The sequence below is a fragment of the Enoplosus armatus genome, chromosome 11 (assembly GCF_043641665.1).
Source record: "Enoplosus armatus isolate fEnoArm2 chromosome 11, fEnoArm2.hap1, whole genome shotgun sequence".
Taxonomy (NCBI): domain Eukaryota; kingdom Metazoa; phylum Chordata; class Actinopteri; order Centrarchiformes; family Enoplosidae; genus Enoplosus; species Enoplosus armatus.
The window spans coordinates 5,137,747-5,153,081 of record NC_092190.1 but is presented as its reverse complement, the minus strand read 5'-3'; the positions used below and the strand labels follow the sequence as shown (position 1 = coordinate 5,153,081).

Here is a 15,335-nt window from a genome sequence, read left to right as displayed (position 1 = left end):
AGTGTTTGACCATTGCTGCTGTTTCACTGTGTGTCCTGCTGGCAGATGAAGAGTTTCATTCCAAAAGACGGTCCAGGGCCGGGTACCAAAAACCCAAATGTGCTGATTCATATTAATTAATCCCAGACAAACTGTGTTTGAAAAACACCTATTTAACTTTTTAGCATAATGCACAATACTAACAAAAAGTAATGCTTTAAGCTGACATTGAATTTGAAAGCGTTCTGTACACAGGCTGTGCCTGGCCCAAATACGTTATCCATCTTAGAAAAACAAAAGAAAACAATTGGCTGAAATCAACAAACAAGTTTTATCATTAATTGTGTCTTTGTTCATGTTTTTCCTTTTTTTATTTTATGGTTAAAAGATGTCTTTTTGGAGTGGGTCTCTTCAGACGTTTGTGCTACAGGGCTGTGAAACTCGACTGAGCTTTAGGGAATGAAACCCAAAACTAAAGCATGAAAAACAAACCTGTCATATCTACAGAATCTGGGAAACTGTGGCCAAATGAGACGTGTTGACTGTCCTTGTGTGTGATGTAAAAGTAAGCAATAAAAGCCCTACTCAAGCTTTCATGTGTGGTTTGGTTCTTGTGAGTTTTACATTTACTTATTTGTGGTTGGTCACACATATTTGTTTTTTTAACCTTTTTATTTGTATTTAATAAATGATATAATTTTTTTGATAGTAAACACAAGTTGTCTACATCAAAATCTGCTTAATCAGATGATAGTTCTGTGGATGAATACAAAAAATGCATCTTACAGAACAAATGTCATTTTTAAAAAGTTCACCAAAAATATCTGTACTGACATTTACTGACAGTTTATTCTTTGTTATTTCAAAGATTGTAACTGGTTGCAGTGTTCAGTATGTGTGTGTTAAATCAGTAAATGATCCAAAATGATGGTAAATAATCAGCTGATAACGTCTTCTCGTCTTACTGACAAAATAACTGTTGTTATATTGCTGTTTCTGACCGATGTGCATAGTCAGATCATTTACTAACAGAAGTAATTCATGACAAACTGGCTTTATGCAGCAAATTCAGGCTTTCATTGAATTTTATAACATTGTGGGTCATGTTCGACACAACATCCGTGGTGAATAGATCCAGCTCTACTGGCTCTAACGTCAGTCAGGACTCTTAAGATCGTACTGTAGCTGCATAGTTGGAAATATAAATGCATTCTTTATTGTGGGGCAAAATATATATTTGAACAAAAAGTCTCGATGGATGGAGAACGCCAGCACAGTAAGAATGTAAAATAAGCAAAGTTTGCATATCTGTTTGCTAACTCTCACAGTGAGCATTTGCAAACTGACAGCCACTTAGTTAATTTGCTATAACTTAGTTAACTGATGCAACATTAACAGATCAATGACACTGACAGCAGAACTGAACAGGCTAACTTTCCCAACACATAATGACAAAAAGTAATACTAGACGGGAAGGAAATGAGACGAATAAGGCAGGTTCTTTTTTTTTTTTAAACAAATTATTTAAATTGTTCAACTGATGACAAAAGAAGTAAAGGTAAGGTACAGATATTAAAGCTTTACGGACAAGTGTGCCGGCAACATCAACAAGCTACAAATGGCCATTTTATTTTGTTGAGTAAAAGCACGATATCAACCAATTCTGTCCAGTCTCTCGTCTCGTCTAACGGTCCTGTGGTTCTTTAATTATCATACATGCAAGCGTTAAAACTGTCAGTATTGTGGAAGGGAGAAGTCCATGTTTAACAGGATACGTTGCTTGCTATTTTTCAGACAGATTAAAAGACGTGTGCTTCGTTGGGGTGGGGGCGGAGCTCTAAAAAGCAGGTAGCAGTGCAATTGGCCAACCGCTGCTAAGCAGAGCTTTGGCGAGGCTGAAGCTACAAAGCCCGTTAGCCGGTCTTTCTCCTGGATAGGAAAAAAAAAAAGCAGGAGTTCCTGGGGTGGCAGCAGGTTTTGGGCTTTACAAGGAAAGTGAGGCGTTGACATGGCAACGAGACTAACTGTCTCTTTTCATCGTCGTTTCCACCCTTCCTCCCGGCTCACATGGACTCGAACTCATCAATGCGCTGCTTGGTGTTGCCCTGGCGGATCTGGCGCAGGGTTTTGTACTTGTCTCTGCCTGCCCTGACGTTCTCAGCATGCAGCATGTCGTTCTGCGTTTTCTTGGTATCATCCCGGGCCTCGGCCAACTCTGAACTCAGAGCCTGGACAGCAGAGAGAGACAGAGAGAGGGGTGATGAGGGATAGCAAAACACTGCGCCACTGTTCACGATTCAGGCACTGTTGGGCCAAGATGAAATCAGTGGTGTATCATTTTCTAGAAAAGGTTTGACCATTCGACATACTCATACAAAATACTCAAACTGATTGTGGGCTGAGTTTCACTGTTGTGCATTATATGAAACAATACTCAATAACTTCAATAAAAAAGAATACATAGAATTATATTGAATTATACAGTAATTGTGATTCCATAGCACCACCCCTCCCATCCATCACCGTCTCACGGTATTAGAGTCTCATTATCCTTCACAGAACGCCTCGCTGCATCGTTTCCTGCCTGACCCTGATTCTGAAATACGTAAAAATCCTTTAAACTTCCACATGAGAGTCTAGAGTCTATACTATTGGAACCACAATCATGATAGTGCTGGAGAGGCAGTCCACTACAGTTGAATAAAGTGGGAGGAAGTCTGAATAACCCTGAATGGTATATCTCATACCCGAGGCAAGAACAAACCCCCCATCATTTTGTCACGAGTTGGCAGCATGCCATGAGTTCACTCTTGCACACGTGCATGAATTTTAAAAAGCATTTCACAGATGAAACCCAGTGCACTTCTGAGTGATACGTTACATCAGCAGTGTGTCAGCGTGTCTCCAGTTCCACATGCTGTGTAGTTCATTTAAAGCTTACATTATGTTCATTATTTGAACTTTTGCATATTTATGGCTGGACAGATTTTGTTTTCGAGCAGATATTTTGTCTTACCAGCTAAAAATAATCAGAAATTTGGATAATGTCAGTATCACATGTTCTCCACAAAGAGAAAAATGTATGATATTGTTATACGTTTTTAAGCAGTAGTTACGTCAGCAGGAGCAAAAACTAGTTTGCAAGCATTTCACCACACAGGGTGGAATCACGCTATCACCATTATTACATGTAAATGGAAAAACTAAGTTTGATTTCTGTGAATTAAATCCAAGAACCTAAAGCGAGCTGACCACATTCAGCTTAAGACATACAACTTTCCAGCAGCTTTAGGGGGAAATCATCTCTTGCACGGCTGCTGCACCTGTAGCTGTTTCTTGACACGTTCGTTCTTCTGCGCCTCAGTGATGCGTTCCTCTTCGCTGCGGTGGCTGTTGATGCCGTCGCTGAGCAGCTCGGCGCTCGCCTCGGCGCTCGTTTCATCCTGCTCGTCGTGTTCCGGCGCCGGGGGAGACATCATGGCCGTCTTCAGCTCCTCCCTGGTCTTCTCCAGGTCGTCTTGTGCTGAAAGAGCCTGTAAAGAACAACACAAGTCAAGTTATTTCTTGTGGAGTTTTTCATAAACCAAATCCAGGGCCTTAAGATAGTGGCTGTCATACAGATTGTAAAGAAAATGACATTATGACATTAGGCTATATTAATACGATTCACTGGACTTGATTTATATCAATCAGTGACTGGCTGATTAGTGCCACTTACTCGAGTACAGAAAACAAAGCCGAAGACACAGGAAATACACAGGTCAATAGATTTGAGTCTTAATTCAATCAAAGTGGCTCCACCTCCCATTTAACTCCTGTTCCCCTTTACTGCAGTTGGGACCATAAAGAGGGACTAATCTGATTAATCACAGCTTCTTTTAACTGTAATAAATGCAGGCCCGATATGCCTAATGCTGGTAAGACTGACTCATGAGTTAAATTATCACCATGTCAACATCAAAATGATATATTCATTGGCTATCTATACCTCTTGGAAGACGTGATGATTTATAATGTAAAATATATAGAATATAGTACAATACACATGAATAAAACATTTGAATTCTATGTGAAAACTGGTGCTCTGTGGTTTTCTGAAAGGTTTTGTGCTGTTAATGTGGGTTAGGCTTGTTTGTGTAACAAGTGGAGCTTCACACCTTTCGCTAATCAGCCGATCATTAATCGTTGGAAGAGCTGGCGCTTTGCAGGAAGGAGTGTTTTTTCCACACAGGTTATTGCAGTCTGGGTGCTTTTCCCTTCATATGTGACTATCCTGCATGTTTTTGCCAGGCACCTCTGTCATAACTCTGTCAACATCCTCTAAAACAACCAAGACCACTGACACTGTTAAAAGACATTGATTGAGTGGCAGCTGTGCACTCGTACATGTGGTCTCCGGGCTGTTGCTAACGTCAAAGACATGGCTGCAGCCACTGATGTGATGTGATGTGAGTACACTTTATTAACTTTGCTTTAATGCGGAGCCAAATGCCCCGAGTGTTTCTGAGCTGAAATTAAACGTGAAGTTTAAACATCCAAAATCAGCAGGTGTTGTTAGAGCATGTCAACAATGATCAGTTGTGCACAGAATGAAACACACAGCTCTTTGTGATTCACTCACACAGCTCACATGCAAACACTGTACTGCACACCCTTCAATATCCACACCAAAAGCCACTGACACCTGCAAATTAAATAATAATTTAAAAAGAATTATCAAATAATGCATGTGCACACACACAAATATGAAAACCACAGCGTGTGCACGTGATATTATAATCTGTCCAATTTTGTGTTTTTGGATCTGCATTCTTCTCTTTCCTCTGCACTGCAGTCGCTGCTGCCTGGTGTCAGTGTGCAGGTGCCACGACCAATCAGAAGTCACTAGTGCACTGACAAAAACATGATTGGCTTCCCACCCAGGAAAACTGCCATATGTGTTCAGTGGAGCTCCCGGCAAAGTTGGTGACACTGAAGCGGGACTCAAACCCAGGTTTTTGGGGTACTGGGTGAGGCCTTTTCCCTTTGTGTAAACAGGGTGCCACAGAACAAGATTTTTACCCAGATTTTTAGTTATTGATTTTTCCATAGCCCAAACATACATAATGTGACATAATGTGACACACACACACACACACACACACACACACACAGTTATATAAAGAGGTTACATTACTTTGTGTTGCCATTCTGTTGCTTCGTCTTCTTTTTTCCTCTTGGCTTCCTCAAGCAGAGAAATTTTGGCAGTGAACTCCGCTAACTCAGCAGCCTGTAAAAAGTTACCAAATTGAACTCAGTGTGGTGTCTCACCGACAGTCCCAAAACCCAAAGGTATCTGCAAAATTCTTCTTTCCTCTTCTTTCATGATTTATGATTTGACCACTGTATTAATATCAGTAAACCCTGAATCAAACAAATATAACACTGCTAGTTATTACTTTAATATATGTGCGCCATAATTTTGTGTGTAAGAGTGTAAGAGGTCAGAAGTATGAAACCAACAATAACGTGTTAAATGCGAAGTAAAAGAAGAATAAATAGATGAAATTAAAAGGAATAGCTTGTACCCAATTAGATTGAATTTAGTCATCCATTGTAAACAGTAGAACTGGCATTAGTCAGTCCCCTAACAAGATAACAGCGGTGTGGTTTGGTTTGGTTTGGTAGCTTTGTTACAAGTTGTTGATAATTAAGCTGCTTAAGAGTCGTGAAATGAATCAAATATAAAATATTCAATCCAACATTTCCGGCATATTTTCCGCTAAAAAGAAACTAAATGTATCATTTCAAGGTAAATGTTAGTTAACAGCTGTTGGAGTCATTTTCGCCTGGACAAGAGCGCTAAACTAAAGGATTAAAAGGATTAAATGTTGGAGGAACAGTGGCTGTGATCTGTGACAGATGTGCGTGTGCTGGTACCAGTTGCTCCTGGTTCTTCATCTGGTCGACAGCCTGCTGAGCCAGCGCTGCCTTGGCCTCCTCCGCCGCCTGCCTCTCCCTCTCCAGCCGCTCTGCCTCCTCCTTTGCCCGCTTCCTCTCCTGCTCCAACTCCAGCGCCTTGCGGGTCTGCTCCTCCAGCTCTGCGCACACACACACACACACACACACACACACACACGAAGAAGATTGATGAAGATGTTTATTTTCAACTGAATTAACTGATAAGTTACAGTTTCAAATTCAAAAAGGGCCACAGTTACACAATTTTTAGACAAGCTTATTGAGCAGTATCTCAACTTCACTGTCTGTGCTGGTCGAGTCAAGTAGTCCTACATTAATGCCTACATTTATTTTCAAGGCTTCTTATTAATCATGTATGACTTTTGGAGACCATTTCTTTGTTCAGTACATAATTATGTTCATACATGATCAAATGAATGTAGAATATGTGGGATTTCTAGTTTGTTAATTGTATACATGTGTGCAGATCTGTTCTACAAATGCTTTGATATGTGAGGCCTCAGGATTCCCACTGTGGCTCTAATGCAAAAGCTGGTTGGGTAAGTTTTCTTTTCCCCTGGTCTGAAGGTGAAGATTGTGAACATTCTGTCTTTATTTGAAACGCCCTCTTTGAAACTTCACGTATGCATATCTGTCTTTAAATCTTGTTCGTACAAGACTAATTTATGACATGGGCAGTTCTTGCGGCGGCGCGGCTTTCATCACGGTGAACTAGCAGGATTTAAGTGAAGCAGTAAAAATGTGGCCTGCTGCTGCCTGAAGCTGCTCCCCCCAGTCTGCGCTGGAGCCTCCACTTTATGTAAATTGAGAGAAACGAGAGATAGGACGTTTGGTTTCAAAGAAGCAGGCATCTTATGGATTGTGTGTTTTTCTTGGCTGACCTTTAAGCGACAACAGTGCTGCTGTTTAAATTATCTCTCAAAAACCCGGTAAAGCAGCTCCAGTCTGTGAGCATCAAACACTGAGCTGCTTAGACAACGTAAAGAGATGATGACCTTTCAACTTTGGGAAATGTTGGAAAATGCAAATAATTTGTGTGTACAGGGTTATTCAGTTTGGGGTTTATGACTTAATATATTTTATGCCTGTATAGTTTTCCACTTTTACTTCAATTTCAGTTTGGTTACGTTTCACCTTTTTGTGTTCTGCACGAAATACACCATTATTTTAGTAAAAACAATTCAGCATCAACAGGTATAGAAAACATAAAATCATCATCATTTTTATACTAGTGCAGATACGATATCTTATTTTCAGTTTTTGTTACCAAAATGTTTTTTGATGACCTGAAGCTGAATATGTCTTTCTACAAAAACTTTTTTTCCATTCGACAGAAGAAGCCAAAGTTGTCAGATGACGATGAATCTTGTCTAAACACAAGCAGCTGTACAAGAACTTTGCCTATATTAACTAGTAGAAAGCTGGCAAAAAGATCATTTCAATCAAAAATGAACTGATAATTAGTAAACAAACTTTGAATATGACTTGACATTCAATGCCAAGTTTCGACACTGTTGAAAAGATCTTTGAAGAAATGTGGACAGGGCAGAAAATAATCCTCATCCTCACTCAGTTTGGTCCTCACAAAGATAGAAGTACAGGCGCACGCACACGCGTACGGGTACATGCCTGATGTGGGTGCAGTCGTACCTTTCTGAGCTCTCTGCGTCTGCTCTTCGATCTGCCTCAGCCTCTCGATCAGCTCGTCCTTCTCTCGCTCTATCCTCTCCTTCTCCTTCTCCGCATGCTCACGCTTCTTCTTCTCGTTCTCCAGCTGCGCTCTGTCAAAATAACGCCGAAAACAACCAAGTTATACACAATGAAAATGCATTGACTGTTTGTATTGAGTCCGGTCTCATCAAGACTTTTTCCTGATGTGGTGTCAGCTGTTTTGCTTTCATGTAAACATGTTTTTCCTGATTTCTTACAGTAACCTAGTTTCTTGTGTGCATGTAAACCTACTGACATGTAGGAACATTATTTGATTTTTGTGACTTAATTTCAGGTATTTCATGGCCCCTCTTCACTGACCACTCAGCTCGGCTTCAACCTCGCAAAATATCTGGACACAAGGGGCTTAGATGAGTTACTGAGCTTGTGTTACATTATATTTGTTACATTATATTGCAATGTGTTACATTTCCAGTTTTCACAATAAATGTTAACTCTTCACTTGATAAAAGAAGACATGGCAACGCAGGATTCATACAGACACTACTGAACAGTACTAAACAATACAGATTATAATGACTCTTAAAATGATAAATCTAGTTTAGGATTATGAGTCAAGTAAAAAACCCATATATTGATCTAGGTGGAGTGCTGAATTTAGACTCTCAAACAAGACAACAATTATTGTATAATATTCTACCACTTAAAAGGGATTATTAAAGATTACACAAGTCAATACGAGACAAAAAATAAGAACTAAGATTGTGGACAACAGCATCTCAACACAATCAACAAAAATAGAAATGCAGAAGTCTCCACAGTGGCAGAAGTGGAGAATCAGATTCCTCGTCTCCCACACTAATCCATAGACATGCAGATCCTTTGAATTCTGCCTGTTGTGCACAATGCTCCTTGGCATGGGTGCACATATTGCTGTCTCATGTGCAAATATGATTTTGTACAGTACAATACAATATTCATAAAAACATTTATTTACCAACATTAAAATGAGTTATGTTGTGTTTGTTTTCCACTGAGTTCCCGCTCTAACAGATTCAGCCCTGCAGGCAAGCAACATGAGCATGATTCCTTCAATGCAGCACTGCCCCCTATTGCTTACTTCATCAATGAATTTCCACTTCAGACATCAGCTTATATCTGTTCATTCAGAACACCATGCAGTACGCACTGGGTGCACAGGGTTAGGAGAAATACACCTGGTGGGAACATGGTGGTGGGAACAACCCAACCTGCAGTCATCCATTTACTGTAAACTATTCAGGGAGGAGAAACCTCTACATGAAGCAATTTAATTAGCCAGTAAATGAGAAATACATTTCCATTTACATTCCCTGTGGGCAATCAAAGAACACAGATTCCCAAACAAGACCTCCAGTCATTTATGTGCGTACTGAGTTGATAAAATGCTGTACGTGTAAGGAGAGATTAGTAGCGTGTTGACTTGTTTCTAACAGCTAGCTCAGAATGAACTGATTCACAGAACAGCATGGCAGTCGAATCACTGCTTGTTTACTGCTCCCTTAGTATGCAGTAAGTATGCATTGGAGGAAAGACAAAAAAGACTACTTGAATATATATGTGTGTGTGCTTTCATGTCAACGCATTTACACGAGTGTGTTTGTGCCAGTGGTGTTAAACCATTTAGGAATAGACAAAAAAGCACATTGGAATACAGGAGAACCATAATTTCCAGCAGGAATAAATGGAAGATGGTGGTTCCAGACCAAGTCCTTAAAATAGTCCTTAAAAAGGAAACGCTGTGTGTGCTGTACCTCTCCATCTGTTTGTGGTGCTTCTCCTCTCTGGCCTGAGCCTTCATCTGCTGCACCTCGATGGTGTCGGGCTTCCTCCTCCTCATGTACAGCTCATGGTTTCCCATACATAACGCCAGGATGCGCTTGTTGATTCGCAACCGAGGGGCGTAGAACACAAAGTCCTGGAGGGCATACAAAGGATGGACATGACAGCGTAAAAACATGAAAAAATATATATATTCAATCACACATCAGTCCAACACTTACTGGAGCTTTCTTGTCGATGGGCTTAATGACAAACTTCTTGTCGTTGAAGGAAATGTTTCTGATCTCACTCCAGGGGAAGCCGATCTTCGGTGACAACCTGAGGCAGCAGTGACAAGACTTTTAATTAAGTAGCAGAATGATTTACTTCTAAACTCTTAAAAACTTTCACTGACACATACGCGTGCTTTGAATGTTTCAAAAATAAAACGTCATGTTTGAATGCTGGGTGTCTGAATAAAGCCTTTGAGGAGTATTTCCTTTTCTGTGTTCAGGTTGTTCGTCGGTTGTGCTGTTCAACACCAAAAGAGGGCGCTGTTGTCACACAAATGCAATCCAAGGTCATTGAGGGAGCTGGGAAAATCTACAGATCATATTCTTCATCAGTGGTAGCTGAGGTAGAGTAGGGGTAGGTAGAGGTACAGTATTTTCCTCATATTCTCCAAAACAGACTTTCATACGGAAAAGTGCAACATTTGATGTATGTGTCACACCTTTACGACAAAATAGACCAAAAGTTCTGTTTTATTGTACATAACATGCCCCCTCCTCCCCCTATACAATTTCATAAGAGATGTATTTCTCCAAATAAAGTCTTTTGCAATCAAGTTGGCACTTAACTGCAATGGTGGATCAATTGTAGCAGGGAATCTTCCTAAAATAAACTCTGTGAGTGGGCGTTGTTGTCATTGACAGCAACTTCTCTTGTGGTTTCATTTTCTTCCTCTTTATTTTCAGTTTTCAAAATGAAGCAACCCCTCGCCACGCGGTGCATATATATCAGGGCATTGTGAGCAGTTCCACCAAAGAATGATTCTTTTCAGATTGTCACATTTTAATATATTTTTAATGAGCTCTAAAGAGGTAAAACTATACAATAATTTACAGTAAAGTCGGAAAGAATAATATAATATAAACAGAACAAAGACTTTTTCTTACTCCGTTCATCACCTTGGGACCCCTCAGCTTTATCTTGTGACCTAAGCCCCTTGTTAGGAACCACTGAACTATACTGTACCAACCAAACATTTATGTTAATGAATGAATCTGAGTAACCTACACAACTTCATAAGTATGTAGCCACCATGTGTGTGTGGGGGTGTGAGAGTTGGTTACTTGTCTTCGTGCTCGTAGATGTTGAGTCCCAGGGCATCGACCCCCAGCCACAGTTCTGTTCCCTTCTTGTTTTTAATTTCAAAGTAGTTGACACCGTACATCTCCAAGTCCTGAGCAATCTTCAGATACTCCATCATCGCATCCTCCCTGCACACACACACACACACACACACACACACACACACACACACACACACACACACACACACACACACACACACACACACACACACAAACATACAAACGATGTTAACCACACAGATACTCATTTCACTGTTGGTGTCAATGTCAATGAATCCTCAAACACTTACCTGAGCATGCTTCTGTGCTCCTCATGCCAGGTCTGTATTCTGTCCTCCCACTGCTCCTTTGTCAGCTTGTGTTGCTCCAGAACTCTACAGGCACACACACAGAAAAGAAAATACAAACATAAAATGGATGAATACTACGATACGGTCAAAAGTGCCCTTGTGCAAGACATTGAACCCAAATCTGATAACCGGGCCACACAAATGCCTTGATTGGCAGCTCCGCAGAAATCGGTATGTGAGTGTGTGAATAGGTGAATGAGAATGAAGGCCTTCGTCAGCTAGGACAGTATAGTATTGTTTGTATGTATACATACTGTACCTCTGTGGCAGTAGCCGGTCGGAGGACAGGTAGCCAGGCTTGTGATTGTCTTTGTTGTAATCTCCATACTTGGCCTGGACAGCGTAGGAGGCCACCAGCACGGCTGTCTCCGGGGGACAGTAGTTCTCATCATTCAGAATGGCCTCCTTCACCTGCAGGGAGGACACGCACACACACACACACACACACAATGAAATATTCATATTTCGAGGACTATTGGAGGAATTGCCCTGAAATACACTACAGACATTAATAAATCCCTTGGCTTTACGACTAGCAGGTATAGCTGAGTAGAGCTGGGTATCATAACATTATCAATACTAATACTGATAGAACACCTGAGTTTCAGGACTGATACCAAGATGACAAATAAAAGCATTTGCCGAATACAACACAGATTAAAATGAGGAAACATCTGATCAAAGACGCGCATCTGACCAGAAATCTTAAGCCCGCTTTTATTACTTGACAGATGCCGAATTCTCTCTAAATCTTGCTTACACACACAAAGACAGCAGCTGTAAATCACAGCTCAATTTTTTAAATATGTCCACCTCATGTCGGTATCATTGTGGTTGACCTTACCACCACAATATCTATCAGTTGTACAGTACCTGCAGGAAGAAGAGCTTCTGTGTGATCTCCTGGATGAGTTCCTCAGAAACATCTTCTGGGAAGAACTTTGCTCTGAACTTAAACTGCAGAGGATTCTCCTTCTTCACATCCTGCTGGGTCACCTGGAGAGGACACCCATACACAACGTTTCATCTTTCACCCTTCACCCTCTGCCTTCACATGTCTTTGCAGTAATGTACATAAACATATGAATACGTCTTGAGGAAATCAAACTCTGACATTAAAGATAAAGATTAAAGAGACAGAGATGGCTACATTTTCACTGATGCTGATTTTAGGCACTTTGGATTAAAGCTTCTACAAACAGAATATTAAAGTAAGATTATACACACAGGGTTACTTCTAAGGCTTTCTAACATGCTAAGTGTAAACCACGAGAGGACGACTGTTTACTGTTTACAGGCTTTCATAACTTTAATATTATCATGTTTTCATGTTGTGGGGATTCATTTATCTGCACAAATGATAAAAACAGGAATAAAGAAATGAATTAAAAGTGTTCACATGGGCAGAAAGTCTTTGAGTGTTCACGTTCAGGGTCTCTCACCTTTTTGTTGAGTTTGAGCCACGTGATGTAGCCTTTACTGTCTGTGTACTGCAGGCCAAAGAACCAGACCTCCCTCAGACCCACCGTCTTCACCACCTGAAACGACATCGGTTTACCAGTTTAGGATACGATGGAAATGTCCCCGACACCTGCACTGGGTACTTGTTCCTGTGACTGACTGTCAATTGAGCTTATATAGCAAGCTTTGCTCAAGGCTCCAATGGAAAATCTCCAATGGGTGTTTTGTAGTTTCAGTTAATTTCGCTGTGCAATACAGATGATTAAACTATGTACATGTCATAACTTCAGGGGCAGATAGTCACTGGTTTTACACACAGACAAAGGCTGAATATTACACCAAATACAAGGAAAAGTACATCGAGTACACTGGCCACTGTGAAAACCAGAACAAAGCAAATAGACACCCCAAGGTTTTTTTTGCTCTCATTCAGCCACCAGAGCATTGGTGAGGTCCAACACTGATGTTGGGCAATAAGGCCTGGCTGCACAGTCGAGGTTCCAGTTCATCTCAAAAGGTGTTGGATGGGGCTGAGGTCAGGAATCTGTGCAGACCAGTGAAGTTCTTCCACACTAAACTGGGAAAACCATTTCTTTATGGACCTGACTTTGTGCACAAGGGCATTGTCTTGTTGATTCAGCAGGGGGCCTCCCCCAAACTGTAACCACAGGAAGCACACTATTGTCTAAAACATCATTGTATGCTGCAGCATTAAGATTTCCCTTCATTGGAACTAAGGGGCTGAGCACAAATGTACATACAATTATGAGGACCCAGTTGTCCACTTACTTTTGGCAATATAGTGTATTTCAGTTTACACTAGACTTACTTATCTATGATTAATTGATGTTGCCATAAAAAATGCACACACATACTTACAGATTAACTGCAATAGGAGATCCCATTACCCTGGGAAAACAGTTTCATGGTGCTCAACCAGCTTCACTCTGAAGTCTCTCCCCTCTTCCATTGCCTCTTTTCCCTACACATCTAACTTTGGCTTCCCTCCCTACCCTCTCAAACATGCTCACATGCTTTGTCATTCACAAACTGGCGTCCCATTTACTCACAGAGAGAGAGAGGCCCCGAGGGGATGCAGATGCTTACTCAGACCCTAATGTGATTTACACGGTCAATACGACGGCACTCACTACCATGTAATTAACTCTCTCTCACACTCAGACACAGAAAGACATGCTGACATAAACACATTAAATACCCATGTGTATCAAATAATCACAAGCATAAACACACTCAAACACCTTGTTGCAATTATAACTGTACAATCGATCACATTTGCACACGCACCCACACACACACGCAAACACACAGGGCCTCCAGTGGGGCTGGGAATGCGGTATGCAGAGACAGCTATGCGGATGCTGAGAGCTCAGCATGCAGGTTTAGAAGTGAAGTCTCAGAATGTGGATAAATGATTTGGGAACGTCGGGGTGAGAGAGAAGGAATAAGAAGAAGAAGAGAGAAGAGGGAAGACGTAAAAGCTGATTGGGCGACTGAATCAGACGCCTTACTTTCAGAATAGACACTTGTTCATAAAGTCAACTTTAAAAGTGTGTGTGACCGTGGTCAATATCATGTTCATGTTCAGAGGCAGGCTTACATGTTAGTGTTTGATTAAAAAGCTTTCCTATCACACGTGTGTGTGTGAGTGCGTTCAAGTGAGCTTAAGGGTGTTTATATTTAGCTCCACGGTCTCTTTATCAATGGAGTCCTCTCTTCATTCATGTGAATCTGCACCATTTCAAAATGAAACAGCTCTCAGGACCAACTGAAGGCCGCTTCTTGCATGGCACATTATCGCAGACCTCACCATTCACTGATGCGATTTCCTGTACTGTACGTAACCTCGACACACTGAAGAAATGTTGCTAGTTGAAGCTGATCAGTCTTTGATATGTACACTGAGGCGTTGGCATCATGTTCAGCATCAGTAATGTATCCCATCTCACTTGTTTATGCTGCATTCAGTCAGTCCTCGACAACTCGTGATCTGCAAACTCCCAGAAACCTTTCTTTTCGAATATGTCACATTATGTCAACAGAACCTAAGTGTGTGCTTTGCTCATGCTGGTAATCATTCAGTATTTTTCAAAGAGGGGTATCTATTTTACCTACATCTATTTTTAGTTGATGATGGACATTTGAAACTTCGCAGCGTCATCCACCACTGAGGTCTTTCGTTACTTCTACACCCGTCAGCTCACTCACTTTTCACCTTCTGTCTCCATTCTCTCTTAGTAGTCAGTGGGCCTTTCACCTGCTCTCTTTCCTCTGGTTGGGATTAGGACTGCAACTAATGATTATTTTCACTATCTATTATTCTGTTGATTATTTCTTTCAATGGACTGATTAATCGTTTAATCTACAAACTGTCAGAAAATTGCAAGAATTGCCTATATCGACTTCCTGTTTTTTCAGAACAACCCCTACTCACAGAAAACTAATAGTTCTTGAATGGTTCCTCAAAAAAAAGCTTTGTGGCTCTACAAAGAACCACCAACATAAAGAACTCTGTTTATTGGATACTAAAATTTAGTGAGTAGTTCATATAGTTAAAGGTTCTTATTTGAGTTATTTTATGTTTTGTTTGGTGTGTTTGCACGGTTTATAATATGTCGTTGGTTTATGACTAAAGGACTGGACAAATTGAAATTTCGACCTGATGATGGCGCTAGATTGGACATTTATCACAATCATCAAGAAGTTTTTGTAATTC

The 15,335-nt window shown here is 40.8% G+C and overlaps 1 protein-coding gene across 1 annotated transcript in view; it reads right to left on the bottom strand.

Annotated features, from left to right (window-relative positions):
• Window positions 1-914: 914 nt before the first annotated feature.
• Window positions 915-15,335, bottom strand: part of LOC139292909 (radixin-like) — a 35,088-nt gene continuing 20,667 nt past the window's right edge. Inside the window, 12 exon segments of the mRNA XM_070915310.1 lie at window positions 915-2,207; window positions 3,303-3,512; window positions 5,156-5,248; window positions 5,899-6,059; window positions 7,591-7,721; window positions 9,405-9,568; window positions 9,654-9,750; window positions 10,767-10,913; window positions 11,078-11,161; window positions 11,397-11,548; window positions 12,011-12,133; window positions 12,580-12,675. Coding sequence (XP_070771411.1) covers window positions 2,043-2,207; window positions 3,303-3,512; window positions 5,156-5,248; window positions 5,899-6,059; window positions 7,591-7,721; window positions 9,405-9,568; window positions 9,654-9,750; window positions 10,767-10,913; window positions 11,078-11,161; window positions 11,397-11,548; window positions 12,011-12,133; window positions 12,580-12,675 — 1,623 coding nt within the window. The 3' untranslated portion in view covers window positions 915-2,042.